Below are 16,090 nucleotides of genomic sequence, written 5' to 3'. Positions count from 1 at the left end.
CAGAACTAAAAGGCAGGAAATACTTGACATTCACCAGAAGCCAGAAAGCCGTTCTGGGAGTCCATCAACTGCTTATTTTTAGTGAAAAAAAACATTTAAAAACTAGGTAATAGACAATCCTTACAAAACTACTGCAATAAATGGCATCCCTCTCTTCCTGTCAACATGGACCGCTTACCTGCAAACCCACATGTGAATGTTCCTTAGCACTTAGACAACATGAAAGCTGGGGGTTCCAAAAATTCTATTGAAATGTTGAACCTGTTTATAAAGATCATCAGAAACATGGCTAAATGACAAAATGAGTGGCACAGTGCTTCACACCAAAAGAAAAAGTTTGCTAAAAATAAGTTTTAAATAAAAAATAAAGGTGAAATTTCTTTTCACTGCCCTCGAGTCACAAAACCTAACGAAATAAAAAAGGTTTCTGGATTATTACCCCCATATCAGTGGTTTGTACACACACACACACACACACACACACACACACACACACACACACACACACAGTTTGTAGCCCAAATTTTACATAGGATTTTGCCTTTTTCAAGTGCTTTTAAACATTAAATTAGGAACATTTGAATGTGATTAAAATGTTAAATAAATGGTAAATGGCCTGTATTTGTATAGCGCTTTACTAGTCCCTAAGGACCCCAAAGCTTTACACATCCAGTCATCCACCCATTCACACACACACTCACACACTGGTGATGGCAAGCTACATTGTAGCCACAGCCACCCTGGGGCGCACTGACAGAGGTTTATAGGTAATTTCATTAAACAATGAAATTACCTATAAACAAGGTCAATGAATGCGGCAATATGAATAATAATACTTAAATGTACAGAAATATACAGTTAACAGTTGGTTTAAATAATAATAATGGATTGCATTTATATAGCGCTTTTCGAGACCCTCAAAGTGCTTTACAATTCCACTATTCATTCACTCTCACATTCACACACTGGTAGAGGCAAGCTACAGTTGTAGCCACAGCTGCCCTGGGGCAGACTGACAGAAGCAAGGCTGCCATATCGCGCCATCGGCCCCTCTGGCCTCACCAGTAGGTGGTAGGTGAAATGTCTTGCCCAAGGACACAACGACCGAGACTGTCCGAGCTGGGGCTCGAACCGGCAACCTTCTGATTACGAGACGAAATGCCAACTCTTGAGCCACGATCGCCCTAAATAACATTATTTGATGTAAAAAAAGTTTATAAGAATCATTTTATATATTTTTCCATAGCATTACATTTGAATTTAACAGTTCAATCTTTCAAATAATGGACAGATATTTGTGAAATTATGATACATTTGTGAATGTATTTTAACAATCTAAATATGCATATGTACAGACAAATATATTTAAAAAACAAGAAAATTATGTTTTATTACATTTACAGTGATTTTATGTTATTTTACATTTGAAATGTAAAATCACAGTCTATTTATGTAAATTTAATGATATTCTAGAAAAACAGTACAAAACTGTAAAATACACAGTAAAATACTTTTATATTACAACATTTTTTTTTACAGTGTATGCTTCAAGATGAGTACAAAATTGATAGCAACACTATATGAATAGCCCTGCATGTAGCTCAAAGGCTTCCAGAAGTGAGAATAATGACTAATTAACTTCCAGAAACTGCTACTGTGAGTCCCTGTCTAAATGAATGGAGCCTGAAAGTGGTTCTACCTGCCTCGAACTAACCTGTAACAGTAACTAACCCAACCAGTGGGATTACATGTTTGTGTGCAGCCAAGTTAAACCCTTTGTCTTTCAGAGGAATTGGAGGGACATTTGCGATCTCTACCATGACAGAATTCTTCCATGAATCTCTATTCATTCATTCATGGATCTCTGTTTTTCTGACTGCTATTTAAGTCTTTTGTACATTAGAATCAATATATATTTCAAGTCATTAGTAGAAATAGTAATTTACCCATACCTAGCTGCAGCACCTTATTCGAACTCACATAAGACTAATCGAGAAAGAGGAAAAGGGCACCAGCCCTAAAAGATTGTGTGTGAGCAGCAAAGAGAACAGCGTACTGCATCACTCAGTGCAAGTGTTAAAACAGCTAATATGCAAACATGGAGCAGTCCCGAGCACACGGAGCCACACTCTCATACACCACTCACACATCACACACACAAGCGTACCCGTACGTGTGCGCGTACATGAGTGCACATTCCAGTGCAAGCATTTTACAAGCAATGGGACAAAAATGTCAGCCTCAGTCACGAGCACAGGCAGTGCTGAATGTGGCAGTAACAAAACACGAACCAAGTTACGCAATGTTAGAAGAGTCACATAAACAACATGAGGCTCAAAGGTTCAAGGAATATTGCATACGGCATTCATAAAAGACTATGTGAACCAGGGCCACTGCTTTGTGTCCATCTGAGAGCAGGAGAATGAGAAGGAGCGTGACTTTATCTGTGTCGGCGACAATGTGCGAGTGTGTGAGTGAGCGAGTGAGTGAATGAGTGTGTGCTGAATGAGCAAATGTATTGTGCTTCACGCCATCTCTCCATCGTTGCCTTAGTGTCTCCCCCGGATAGACAAGCGCAGTGATATCTGCCATCACCGAGATAAGGTGGAATGTGGAATGACAGGAATTTCAAACCTACATAACAAACAATGAAATTCTAATTACCAGCCAGCGCAAACAATTTTCCCTGCTGTGACATTTGGACCGCGGGACTGTTCAATTATTCATCAGCACTCTTGCCTCACTGCAAAAAAGAAAAAAAAAGAAAAAGAGAAAGGAAAAAAAAATTAAAAGAGCCAGAGTGGAAGGCAGCCGAGGGCCTGATATATTAATGCTGGTTTAAAACCTGTGTTGGGACAAATCTGAATAATCATCTATTCATGCTAAGGCCTGCTTCGTATTCAGCGTGGAAATAAAACAACGCTGACCCCGTATTCCGCTTCCTGTGAAATGTCAGAGGCAGGGGCGACACCTCGGAGAGTTTAGCAGTGAATTGTTCTCGCTCGGGGTATAAATACACTTCTGAGATCAGATGAAGATGTTCTCGTGCAGAGGCGTAACTGAGGATCTCCTTGTAATGAAAGTCTCATTTTAGTTCAAAGCCGAACAAATGCTCTGCCAATCAACTGCACGCAGGCATGGCTCAGAATCTTCCTCCTTGTTTAAGGACGCCAGAGAAAGCCCAAAACAACGGCGTTTCAAAAACATTCTGCCTTGTCTCCTGAGTCACCTTGGATCTGTTTGGCTGAACAAAACCATTTTTTACGACTTTACTTACACAAATTGATGTTTCATAGCAAACCATTTGTCATTTCAAACACACACCGGGAAAAAAAAAAGCCTTCTGAAATGCGTCAACGCCACAAAAATATATTAAATGCTCTCGCCTCTTTTCCCACAGTAAGGTTTTCTTTCTAAAGCAAGCAAAAGGGAGCATGGTGTACAGTAGGAAAGAGTTCAGTCTTTCAGTCACTGAGGACCGGGGCCTCAGAGTATAATGTCAGCCAGAGCCTTCCTCATTGTGTATTCTCATTGGGTAACCTGCAGTCATCATCAAAATTCACCAGGGCCTGATGTGGCTCAGTCGCTCTGCAGATAAGAGTCTGCCAGCCACATTGAAGATGTATTAACGTCAGAGGAGAAAAATATATATCTTGCCATTTTAAACTGTGGATGGCTTTTTACTTTCTTCCTCTTTCTGCCATCCCTCCTTCTTTCCAACGCCATAGAAAAGTAATTAATCTGCAACAGAGACACGGACTGGCGGTTTTGCCTTGTGGATGGCAAAACGGGACTGATTTTTAATAAACGAAAAAGTTAATAAGGAGCAAGCCATTTAGAATTCCATTATCAGGGCGAAGTGTGTGTTTTCATTAGGGGCATAACCATCACCTTTGGTCTGGCCTCCAGAAGGCAAATGGCCAAAACTGCTGAGCGGTTTGAACTTATAAAATGCTGTCTGGGTTACTGAGTAGCCAAGTACCACTGTGTATAATGATTAGTTGTGTGTAAAGTGAGTGCTTCATTACAGAGGGCCAAATAGACATTTTGCTTTCACGTGCCTGTATAGAGACTTACAATCTATCTGTGGTGGTAGAGGAGGTTGCAAACACACTTGTGCAAGCAAAAGAAGGCAAACCAGTGCTTAAATTAATTATTAATATAAATACTTATTGACAAAAAACTTTGAAGCACTGACTGGTTATCTCATTTATCAACAAACTCCAGCTGAGCGGGGTTGAATTGCAGCTGGTAGTCCTTGCTCTGCTTAGTGTAGTGGCATCTCATGAACCAATTCTCCACCAGCTGCAGGTTTTGGTTGGAGTAACCCTCAATCTCACAGCATAGGAAAGGAAGGGCCATCTTCACCAGCTTCAACACGAGAAGGTGGATTTGAACAAGAGAAAAAAAAATCAATCAAAAGATTCAGAGAATCTGGAGAAAACTCTGTGCACAAAGGGCGAGCTTCACATTCAACACCAGATGCCTGTGATCTTTAGGCCCTTAGGTGGCACTGCATTAGAAACATGGAAATCACTGCCTGAAATCACAGTTTTCTGTGCCACCCAAAAATGTAAGTTGAAGTTCTATCATGCAAAGAAGAAGCCACAAAAGCTGCATCTCAGATGGAAAAACAAGCCTGTACATCTGAAAGCCACCGTCAATCCTGAGCTGTAAATACAGATTTTAAAGCAGCAACATGCTCACACCCAGGTGGCTTTTTCAGGAATGAGCTAGCATATTTCAGCAAGACAATGCTAAACCACATTAATCATAACAGCATGGCTTTGTAGTAGAAGAGTACAAGTTGCTGAACTGGCCAGCCTATAGTCCAGACCTTCCCACAAGTGAAATGTTTGTCACATTATAAAAAGAAAACTATGACAACAGAGATCAAGGTCAGCGGACCAGCTAGAATCTTACATCAGACCAAATTTGGGACAACACTGCTCTCCTAAAAGTCCACCAACTGGTCTCCTGAGTTCATTTATTGTTGTTAAATGAGAAGGCGATGCTACACATCGAAAAACATATGCCTGTCTCTTTTTCTTAAAATGGTAGATTTTCACATAATCATTTGATAAAATATTGTTTTATGAAATTTGCAAATCACTGCATTCTGCTTTTATTTACATTCCACAGAGCATCCCAACTTTTGGGAATCTGGGTTGTTATAAAGCAGTAAAGCGTACGCACACACGACACTTCGGAGTTGTTACACTGTATGATGTGAAACAGTTAAGACCGAGCAGCTTGTGCTCAGTGCGACTTTCTGCCAGGGTCAGTCTGTCACCGTGTCTCTGTGTCTCCAACAGCCCTGCCTGGTGTTGGCCGTCATGCCCCTCTGCCTCCACAGACATCCAACACCCACACATAAACAAGAAGCACACACACGTACACACCCCCAGCCAACTGCCCATGACATGAACACTACCGCAGGCTCACTGGGCGCCACTTAAAGGCTCCGACTTTGAAACTGACACTCCACTTGGCAGTGGCGCCAAACAAAAGAGTTTCTGTGTGTGTGTGTGTGTGTGTGTGTGTGTGTGTGTGTGTGTGTGTGTTTGAGACTTTGTGCCTGTGCATGTGCTGAAATTCTTTCAACAAAGCCACACTTTGCATTCCTCCAACTTCTTCTTTCCTTGTTCTTCCTTGTTCTTGCTGCACATGAAACCTTTCCTGTTCGCATCCCTATGAATTCCGAAGTCTATTTTTGAAGTCGTACACCACTTCGCCCTCAGGCACAACCTTTCGGCCCTCCTTAAAAATGTGTGTGTATGTGTGTGTGTGTGTGTGTGTGTGTGAGAGACTGTGCGCACGCGTGTAAACGTGTCAGCCTGGAAAGGTAAGGAGGCACAGCATGATGACAGAGTTAAATGTAGCATGTCATCACATTCATTGCAGATTATCAGGCATACTTTTAGAGCCAGCGTCTTCCGGCAAATGAAAAATAGAAAAACAGAAAAAAAAACAAGGACGCTTCACCCTGAGGGTTAATGCAATAATAGGAACTGTATGACAGCGAAACCAAATTAGGACGCCACATCAGGACTGGTTGTATAATATTAGAAGCGGCTGTAGCAGCAGACTGCAAGACAGGTGATTCTTTTCCTGGTAAAGCATGTTGTTCTATTTTTGTTGCATCGAATCTCCAAAGCAAAGTCTGAGAAAAGTCTAAAAAAGATATGTATGTAAATATAATAAATATATATTATCTATAAAACCAAAGTGAGAAATCCATTTTCATTAAGGTCAGATTCCTTAACCCTCTAACTCTTGCCCCTTACTCCTAACTATAACGTTACCAGGCCCTTTATTTGAGTGATTTTCAAATGTGAAAGTTAGATATTCACGGTTGGAAATTCATTTTCATGGTCCCAGTCTATGACCCAGCTTTTGTGTTTTGACTTTTGATTCAGGTTTATTTAATATTCTGTTCCTAGTATTTCATTATTATAGTTGTGATCTCCGTTTGTAGCCTTAGTTTGTTATCTAGGCTTTAGGTTTTCTGTTATCATTCCTCTCTGTGTTCCCCGTCCTCTTGTGTCTAGTTTCCTGTGTTGTTGTAGCGCCCTGTGATGTCTGTCTCTCTCTCTTTCTTGTCCCTTGCTCTCTCACTCTCTGTCTTTAGGTCATGTCTGTCATGTGATTCTTATGTTCTAGTTTGGCTATTGCTTGCTTCCATGTCTTTTTATCCCCTGTAGTGTAAAGCTCAAATGTCCTTGTCCAAGTCTCAGTGCTCTTGTCACTTCCTGTTTTATTCTGATAGTCACTTGTCTTGTGTGCAAAATGTTCAGTTTCTCATCAGCAGTGTTGGTCAAGTTACTTGAAAAAAGTAATCAGTAACTGATTACTGATTACTTCCCGAAAAAAAAGTAATCCTGTTACTTTACTGATTACTTATTTTCAAAACTAATTAGTGACTTAGTTACTTTTTAAAACAGGATTTACACCCTAAATAGGTAATAAAGCAAGAGATCTTTCAGCCCAATTCTACTTTTTCTGCATAATCCATCATATAAAATGCAACCAAATGAAAAAGTCTCTTTTTAAAACTTGTTTCATTAGTTTTAATATTTTAACTTTATGCATCAAGCATACATTAAATTATATGCAACATTCTCTGACTGGAAGAAATTTGTTTAATATTTAAACCTATTTTCTGCACATTCCAGCACATAAAATAAAATAGTTTTTTGTGTTTACACTCACTCTTTCAAATAGATGCAAGTAAAACACAGCAGAAAATAAATAAAATCAATGACCCAGCGGTCCTGTTGCTCTATTTTCACCTGTATAGCAGGAGTGGGGCAGGCGGAGGTTTGCCCTGGTGCAGGTGTGTCGCAGAGATCAGTGGAAGGATACGGCAGTTTCTCTGTGAATTTCACATTCCAGTGGCAGTGCACTCGGTGCTTGCTTGGAAGTTTAGGGTTTTTTTTCGCTGTAAAAGGTTTTCTTCCCACGCAGTGAACAGCGGACGGTAATGTTTTTGTCACTTTTTACAGAATTAAACTCTCCTGCACTCATTATATTATCCATTTTTGATCTGCACACAGCTGTTGCCACAAACGTCGCAGTCGCTTACGTCATTGTCATGAGACACTCTTGCAAAAAGATCAGTTTTAGTAACGCAGTAACGCAGCGTGCTAAAGGGAAAGTAACAGTAATCGAATTACCTTTTTTGCAATAGTAATTCCTTACTTTACTTGTTACTTGTTACAGTTTTAGTTTTGTAATCTGTAATTCCAGCAATAAAGCTGTGTTTTGAGTTCAGTTCCGTCTCCGAGAGTCCTGCATTTTGGGTCCTTTCCTGCCTGCTTCCCACAGCGTAACGGCAGATATAGCCTCCATGCCCGTATAGTGAAGCCAACATTGGCTGTGATTGCAAAAAGACCTCTGCTTATGTAGAAGCAGAGGCCTTGCAGTACAATGACTCTCTCCTCCTGAAACCTCAGTGAACAATTTCCTAGCCAGTTCATGGGTTCAGTAAAAGGAATGCCTTTTAGTGTCAGAGATCATAAGCTAATGAGGCTGCCACCAAATAGTGAATAATGAAATAATGACATGCAAAAATATTTATTAAGGCTGCAGTTCAAGTCTGAGATGATTACTCTGCTGTCTATCAGTGTTAAAATAATAATAATATTTACATATACAAAGGTTTGGAAAAGTAATGTAAATGATGATGAAGATGATGAGGACATTTTGCTGCCAAAGCTAATTGAAAGGCTGCTATATTTTAACATCACAGAAAATTGCCATGATAATAACTCTGTGTGATTGCAAAGCAGACTTTAGCCCTGAAAAGTAATCATTAAAACCGTCAAGTTACACATATTTAAAACTTCATCTGTGGTTTCTCTCTCCTTCTAATTAGCTTTAAAGATGTGATTTTCACGTTAAATCCGGCTCCTCGCTTCTACTAACACTGTAACTGACTTGGATTTGTCTCCAGGTGACTATACATTTCCCTGAGAAAACGAGAGAGTGAAGCGAAGGTAAAATGACATGACACACTGGGTCACGTGAGAGAGGAGCTCTGTTTTGTGTGGTTGGTAAACCGTGAGTGCGGGCACCCTCCCAGACTTACTCCTGATGGGCATGATGAGCTGGGGGATGACAGGCAGGATCTTGGGGCCTCCGCGGTCCAGCATGTCATGGATTCCCTGGCGGGCGAAGAGCTCATACGGAAAAGCAGTCTCAGTTAAACCATCAAAGAACAGTGGCAGGTAGTGGTGGTAGTCCAGTGTCTCCACGTCCACCTGAGGACAGAAACACACATTTATATCACAGGTAACATTAGCTCCCTATTAATCTTACTATTAAACTTAATAAAAGTACTTAATCTTAAGCTTGTCTCATTAAAGCTTTGGGTGTGTAACAGAAGGTTATAATTGTAAAAGCTCAGATTTTGAAATTTAAGTCAAATTTAAGTCAAAACTTTAAATAAGCCACTCCAAAACCTTCATTTTGTTTTGTTTTTTAGCCATTCAGAGATGGACTTGCTAATGTGTTTTTAATCATTGTGCTGTTGCATAAGTGTGCCTGAACTTCAGGGCACAAACTGATGGATGGACATTGTCCTTCAGGATTTTCTGGTACAGAGCAGAATTCAGGGATCCATCAGTTATAGCAGGTTGTCGTGGACCCACACTATCACACCAATGTTCTTTGGACTGATGAGACAAATGTTGAATTTTATTTGTAAACGCTGCATCCTGCTTGCGACGGAACTACCTCAACGATGCCATTTATTCCTAGTGTCTTTCTTATTGCTGAATTGTGAACTCTGACCTAATTGAGGCGAGTGAGCCTTGCGTGTCTTTAGATGTTGTTCTGGGTTCTTTTGTCACCTCCTGGATGTGTTGCTGATACACTCTTGGAATAATTTTGGTAGGCTGGCCACTCCTGGGAAGGTTCACCACTGTCCAAGTTTTCTCTATTTGGGGACAATGGCTGTCACCATAATTCACTGGAATCCCAAAGCCTTAGAAATGGCTTTGAAACCCTTTCCAGACTGATCATGCCAATGATTTTGTTTCTCAGCTCTTTCATTAGATGGTGGTTAGATGCTTCTCCTTGAGATCTTTTAGTCTTCTTCACTTTGTCAGGTTATATTTAAGCAGTTCAACAGGTCTCACAGTAGTCAGGCCTGCTTGTGGCTAGTGAAATTGTTTTCACATAAGATCAGGAAGATTTACATTTTTTTCACTTGATAAACGAATCATAATTTAACACATATTTTTATTTATTTGTCTTATCTTCGTCTAATCTTTGAAATTGTTTGATGATCTGAAACATGCAAGTGTGACCAAAACCGCTTATCCTTGTCAGGGCTAAATGTGATCAATATGGGAAAAAAAAGCAATCGGGAAGGGGCCAAATACTTTCTCACAGCATTGTTATATTCTGGATTACTCCCTTAAACGTAAAAAAAGAGTAGTGTGTGTTAAATGTGAAAGAGGTCCTGATTAAGTTTCAGGATTCGGTGAGCTGGTGAATGTGTTGCTTACAGCCGTGAGGCCCCCTCTCATTCTTTGCCCTTTCTCTTTGTTTGTCCTTGGCTCTGCACAAAACTAGGGCTAAATCTCCTCTTGCCCTCATTTATAACCCTCACAGTGAACACATACACTCACTTACACACTCTCACACACACACGCACACACTGCTAGGGGACAGCTGTTCAGAAGATCATGACACCACAGCATGTGGCGTCCTGTGGGGGCTGACATGTTAACACCTGTTTACACCATTTACAGGACAGACAGAGAGACGTGCAGAAACAATCAGGTGGTAGATGAAGACATTTGTCCGGCTACAGGCTGCTGGCAGACTTTGATGTTGTTCAGCTGTGTTTGTGTCTATTGCGTGACACGTGAAAGTGAAGTCTTTCATGTGTAAGAAGCTATTGGGCTAGAGCCACTCAGGCACAATGAACTCGAATGCACAGGTGATCCAAAGGAAGCTGTCCTTGAGTTACGAAATGCACGCAAATCTTACATCTAGCCGTGGCTCACACAGCATGTGCACCGAGGTACCAAGTGTGTATCAATATATGCTTTAGTGCACAGGCAAAAAAGGCTATAAGAATTACAATAAAGTCACCTTCCTAAAACTCCAAAGTACTGAAATAATTTTTAAGTGACCACGTGCATGTTCACATGAATTCTTGTGACAATGTGCTCTGTGTTATTCACTTTATCTGTCAGTGGCTTTAATGTTGTTGATGATTGGTGTGTACAGGCGCACCCTACTGGGCCACGCTGCTCTGTGCTGAAATGTCACCCAGGCAGTGACACTGTGTGCTTTTAAGTCCCTCGCCCCACTGCCGGTCAGAGCCGAGACTTCAAAGCAGGGCTGACCGCCTTTACCTCGCTCAAGCTGCCAAACCTCCCTGTCGCACAGCTAACTGCCCCCCCACCCCGGGTAAACACAGAGATGGAGGAGAACAGACTAAAGATGGAGACAGGGCAAAGATGGCGACAGAGATGGAGAGTTTGCGCTGTTAGCGCAGAGAGAGACAAGGCTGATTGCTTTGAGGCAATTTGCAACCTTGACCTTTCCCCGCGTTTGGTCAAGATGATCACCGTGAGTCAGGCTGACTGGAGACAAGAACAAAAGCAAACACGAGCCCAGAGAGCAGGGGTGGACAGGGGATGAGAGGGTGAGGAGAGGCGAGATGACACTACATCACTGTGCTGCTCACTAGCCAGTGGCAGTCAGTGGTACACAGGGACACGTCATGCCATAAGCAGCTTTTCTGGATGAGGCTACAGAAATAACACAAACAGCAGACACAATAAAACACTATCACAAAACCCCTTTTTAACCAGTACACTTGGCCTTGTAGAAGCAACTTTAAAATCCTTAACTATTAGCACTGGACATAGCAGGCAGTGAATTTCCCAATGTATTATTTAAATACTGCTACATTAGAAACAATGCTAGACATAAAGTAGGATATTTCATTCAGCTGTAAATGAGATAAATTGAATTATTATTATGGAATTAAATAACATAAAAAGGGAGGAAAAACACCCTAATTTGAGTAAATGGAAAAGAATAATACAAAACTACAGCCTATAGAAAAAAATACCCACAAAATGCAATTAGTTTAAATGTAAAAAGATGTGAACTCTACACCAAAATGTGAAAACCTATGTGATATCTTTCCCCCCTAGCTTTAAATTATGCTTTAACGTAATATGCGACTTTTTAAAATGAATTCTTACTTGCAGAAACAAAAAAATGACACACAGGAGAGGAAAAAGTCAAAGTAATACCTGGGGCTAACAGAAAGTGGCACACGCAGTTTTACTTTTCACTGTTAGCACATGATCTGCTCTCACACGACTACATTGTGAACCTGCGATGTTGCGTGAATAATTACCTGAAGCATTAATTTGCTGCTGTTCTGAACTCTGATGCTCATAATCAAAAGCACATAAACAAGCACTTAGGGACTGACTGAAGATTCCAGTTAGCACCGGCAGAGTGAGGACAATCAGCAAACACTCCTGCAAGCTCGCACTGTTTCACATAAACACATACATTCCTGGGGAATCTTAATCAGACACTGTGCTGAGCGCTAACTCTTCCATCCGCTATTGATTGTCCGCCCAGGTTTGTTTGTCTTTGGGTGCCTGAGGGAATCCCTCCGGAGTCTGGGGAGTCAATGAGAGTGGAGCACAGAAAGACTATCAGCCCAGCAGCAGCAATTAGCCCTGGGACTCAGACCTGCGTGTCTCCTCTGGTCAGCGCTGCAACGGCAGACAGACAACAACAGAAGCAGGCCAGCCTCTGCTCATTAAACAGCGGTATCAGAGGCCCCTGACAGCCACAGGAGACCAGGAGGAACAGAAAACAGCAGGTTGCCACTTTAAATACATAATACCTGGACGCCATTTGGTGTGAGGTGTGTGAATACATGTACATGCGACTCCATATGAAGCCCGGGAGTGTGCACAGACATGATAAGCTGCCGTTTTTCAGTGGCAGTATTATTTCTGGTATACACTCTGGGGACATAGAGGCTATAGAGGGAGTGTGAAAGTGACACGGAAAATGGCGGGGGGTTGTTTTGGGGGGTTTGAACCTGAGGTAAGTGCCGTGGACTATGTCACATGTGATCTGATGTAACAAACAACACGCTGACACTTCCCATTACATCGACTGTTAGGTTGTGGGTCCAAGGTTTTGGAGGGGGCAGGAGTTGCTGTGTGTAAACTTACATTTCCAAAAGAGCAGCAGCAGACATCTAATCAAACTAAAGTAGCTGATCAAATCCTGGCCTGGTGACGCACTGGTGTTGTACCTGCAACTGAACTTTTGCGCGGAAACAAAAAAACACTGTCATCTTATCTTGCTGTCTTAGTGAAGCCTGCCTCATAGAACAGGCACGAAACAGCCTGCACTGCAGCTGTTTGACAGTGATGCTATTTTAATTGATGATGCCATAATGACTTGACCTGGATTCTGCCTCCTGTTAACACAAGTACAGGTTGCTGTATTTAGATGAGCTGGCAGATGAGGTGCTGTCAATTATTTCAGCTTTAAGAGGAGAACAGGTTTCCTATTGGAGCTGCTAACACTGTGAGTCATTCACCGCACAGTCAGAGTAGCCAAACAAGCATCCATTAGTTCTGCCGTAAATGTATTACACAAGACCAAAAAAGAATACAGAGCTCACACATGACAGAAAAAAAAACAGTGTGCGTGCATCTAAAAGATAGGCCCAGGAGAGAAATACACCCTAGAAGAGCTATCAGTTATGAGGGATGCAGGAGGCAGGTGTGAACCAACCGGCACTAAAAATAACCACACACAGCACAACAGTGTAGTCTGGGCTCCACCATGTAATTAACTAACCAAACACTGACTGTACATTGTGTGTTGGTCAGGGTTTTTTTTCTATAACCTGTGTTGTTCGGCAGCTTCAGCAAGCAGGATCATGATCTGTTGAGCCAAACACTCTTGCCTTGCTCTATGAACTCTCTATAGATGCCTCTTCTTAGTCAATTTCTTTTTTTATTCATTTTAATAAACAGATAGTGTACCGATGCCAAAGTTGACAGATGGGGAGGGTCAGATTAGCAAGAGAAAAGAAAAAGATGATGATGATGAAAGAGATGACAAACCGGGGAAAAGATAGAAAAGATTAAAAAAAAATAAGAGAAAAAGCACAAATAAAGTCAGATTCTGTTTCATTTTTATATGCATGCATTCTTCTTTGGTAGATCTCAGATTACAGCACAGTCAGTCTGCAGCCACATCATCATGACTGAGCAAATTTTCTGAAATTTTCTTACATGAGATTTAAAAAAGGAAATTAAATTAGTTGCAGAGTTCAGTGTATCTGAGTGTGTGCAGAAACATTTATCTCCTGATTGGTATTTTGTTAAGAAGTCTTGTTGCTATGATCATAGTAAGCTGTGAATAAATTTGATATCCTCCGTGTCTTTTTGCAGCAATATAACACATATCACATATTTACAAACCTTGCTAAGCATACTGAGGACGGCTCAGGATACCGTGTTTGTCAGATTTTGTCCGTTTTTGTGGTGAACAATCCCAAATGCAAACTCTTGGGCAGATGAAACCACCTTTTATTGAAAGCAAAACAAAATACATGCACATGTCATGCAGTGCAGGAGTGCCAGGAAAACACAGGAAGTTCAGAAACAGAACTCGGTACACAACATGAAATTAAGGCAAACTGAGGAAATAAATGCACAAGAGGTAATTAGGGCAAAGGGGACACAGCTGGGAACTACATACAGCTGAACTAAATCTGAATAATGAGACACGGGAAGCAAAAGCACAGACACATGTCTATCAAAATAACACAGGACGTAACTAATGGCCAGTGACATCCTCCAGCATGCAACGGCATAGAGCAGGGGTGTCCAACTCCAGGCCTCAAGGTTTTAGATATCGCCTGGGTCAACACACCTGAATCAAATGATTCGTTTATTACCAGGCCTCTGGAGAACTTCAAGACATGTTGAGGAGGTAATTTAGCTATTTAAATCAGCTATGTTGGATCAAGGACACATCTAAAACCTGCAGGACACTGGCCCTTGAGGCCTGGAGTTGGACACCCCTGCTCTATGCCGTTGCATGCTGGAGCAGCAGGTTGTGGGTCGCAGATGACAACAGACTCAGTAAACTGATCCACAAGACCAGCAATGTCGTGGAGATGGAGCTGGACTGTCATGGTTTGCCGGGGCAAGCTGTGTGGAGTGAAGAATAACGGACCCAAAGCCTGGCACAGGCTGAGATGCAATGAGGGAGCTTTATTGACATGTGGTGGAAGTACAGACGAGGTGGTGACGAGGACAAAAACTAAGACAAACCTAGACTGGGAAAAAACTAGCAAACGAAAATGAACCCTAAGCTCACGGGACGAAACACAGGATGACGCCAGGATGAGACACAGAGTGACACAGGGAGGTGACACAGACGGACCGACAATGAGCATAGGTAACACACACTATATATACATACGGAGGGGAACGAGGAATGCAAAAGAGGAGGGAGGCACAGCTGATTCTAATTGACAGCTGTGCCTCCCAGTCACAGCAGCAGTGACAGAGAGTGTCTGTCAAGGCTCTGTCCGGCTCCTAATGGGATGTTCTTGTTGTTGCCAGCGGATAACTCTCATCCTGTGTTCTGGACTAGAGTTCAAAGAGAGCCTGGACTCTGCAGAGCTCTTGGGGCTGCAAGGACGGAGAAGACAGGAACAGACGACAGAGTAAAAAGTAAAACAGGAAACACAGAACACAGGGGAACACATAACAAAACCTAGAACTAGAACTCAAGAAATACTAAAAGACTAAGGAGCTAGACAGCGTGAGAACGAAACCAAAAACAAAAAGTCCAAAACATTAAAATACACTGGTCACCGACCCAGAACCATGACATGGACTCCCTTAAAGTGGTGTCGGAGAGGTGGGCCTTATCTAAGATAAGGACACCTCCCACCCACTCTATGACGTGCTGGCCAAACACAGGAGCAGGTTCAGTGAGAGACTGAGGCTACCCATAATGCACCACTGAATGGCACAGGAAATCATTCCTGAGAACACAATAGGCAAACTAAGAATCAAACTGCAGACGATTAATAATCACTAGAACTCAGGATAATGACAATGTTACACAAACTCCGGGCATTAATGCGATGTGATTGTAGTAATACATCAGTGCTCCCTGTCATTGATATTTCTTTAACCAGAAGCCCTGGAAATTCTCCACCACTTACTTTTTCCTTTTAAAACATGATTTAACACTAATAACATAACAATAAAAAAAATCACCTTTTTTACCCAACAAAATAATAGTAATTATTATACATAAAATAGAGTACGTATATTCAGAGTTTTCTCTAGTAAGCTAGCAGATGCCGTGCTGAGCGGAAGCACTGAGAACATTTTATTAGACCAAAATTTCAGCCACTGCTTTAACACATCAAACCAGCTCATAAAAATATAAAGAAGTTTAGAAAAGGAATAAAGAACCAGACAAATCTTGTGACTTAGAACTGTTTTACCGATTCATTCAACATGTCCATCCACTAAATATCTATTAATTA

General features: G+C 41.5%; 1 protein-coding gene across 4 annotated transcripts in view; it reads right to left on the bottom strand.

Annotated features, from left to right (window-relative positions):
- The window catches only part of pacrg (PARK2 co-regulated), a 148,030-nt gene that overhangs the window by 61,082 nt on the left and 70,858 nt on the right, over positions 1-16,090 (bottom strand). For all 4 annotated transcript variants that reach the window (XR_001167756.2, XM_004540402.3, XM_004540405.3 and 1 more), the window contains exon 3: positions 8,591-8,762. Coding sequence is in view for 3 of the 4 variants with exons in the window: in XM_004540402.3 (XP_004540459.1) it covers positions 8,591-8,762 (172 nt within the window). In the remaining variant the exon portion in view is untranslated. The remainder of the gene's footprint in view (positions 1-8,590; positions 8,763-16,090) is intronic.

The sequence above is a fragment of the Maylandia zebra genome, linkage group LG19, assembly GCF_041146795.1.
Source record: "Maylandia zebra isolate NMK-2024a linkage group LG19, Mzebra_GT3a, whole genome shotgun sequence".
In the NCBI taxonomy this organism is placed as follows: domain Eukaryota; kingdom Metazoa; phylum Chordata; class Actinopteri; order Cichliformes; family Cichlidae; genus Maylandia; species Maylandia zebra.
Note: the sequence above shows the minus strand (reverse complement) of the source record. Positions and strands in the feature narration are given on the sequence as shown.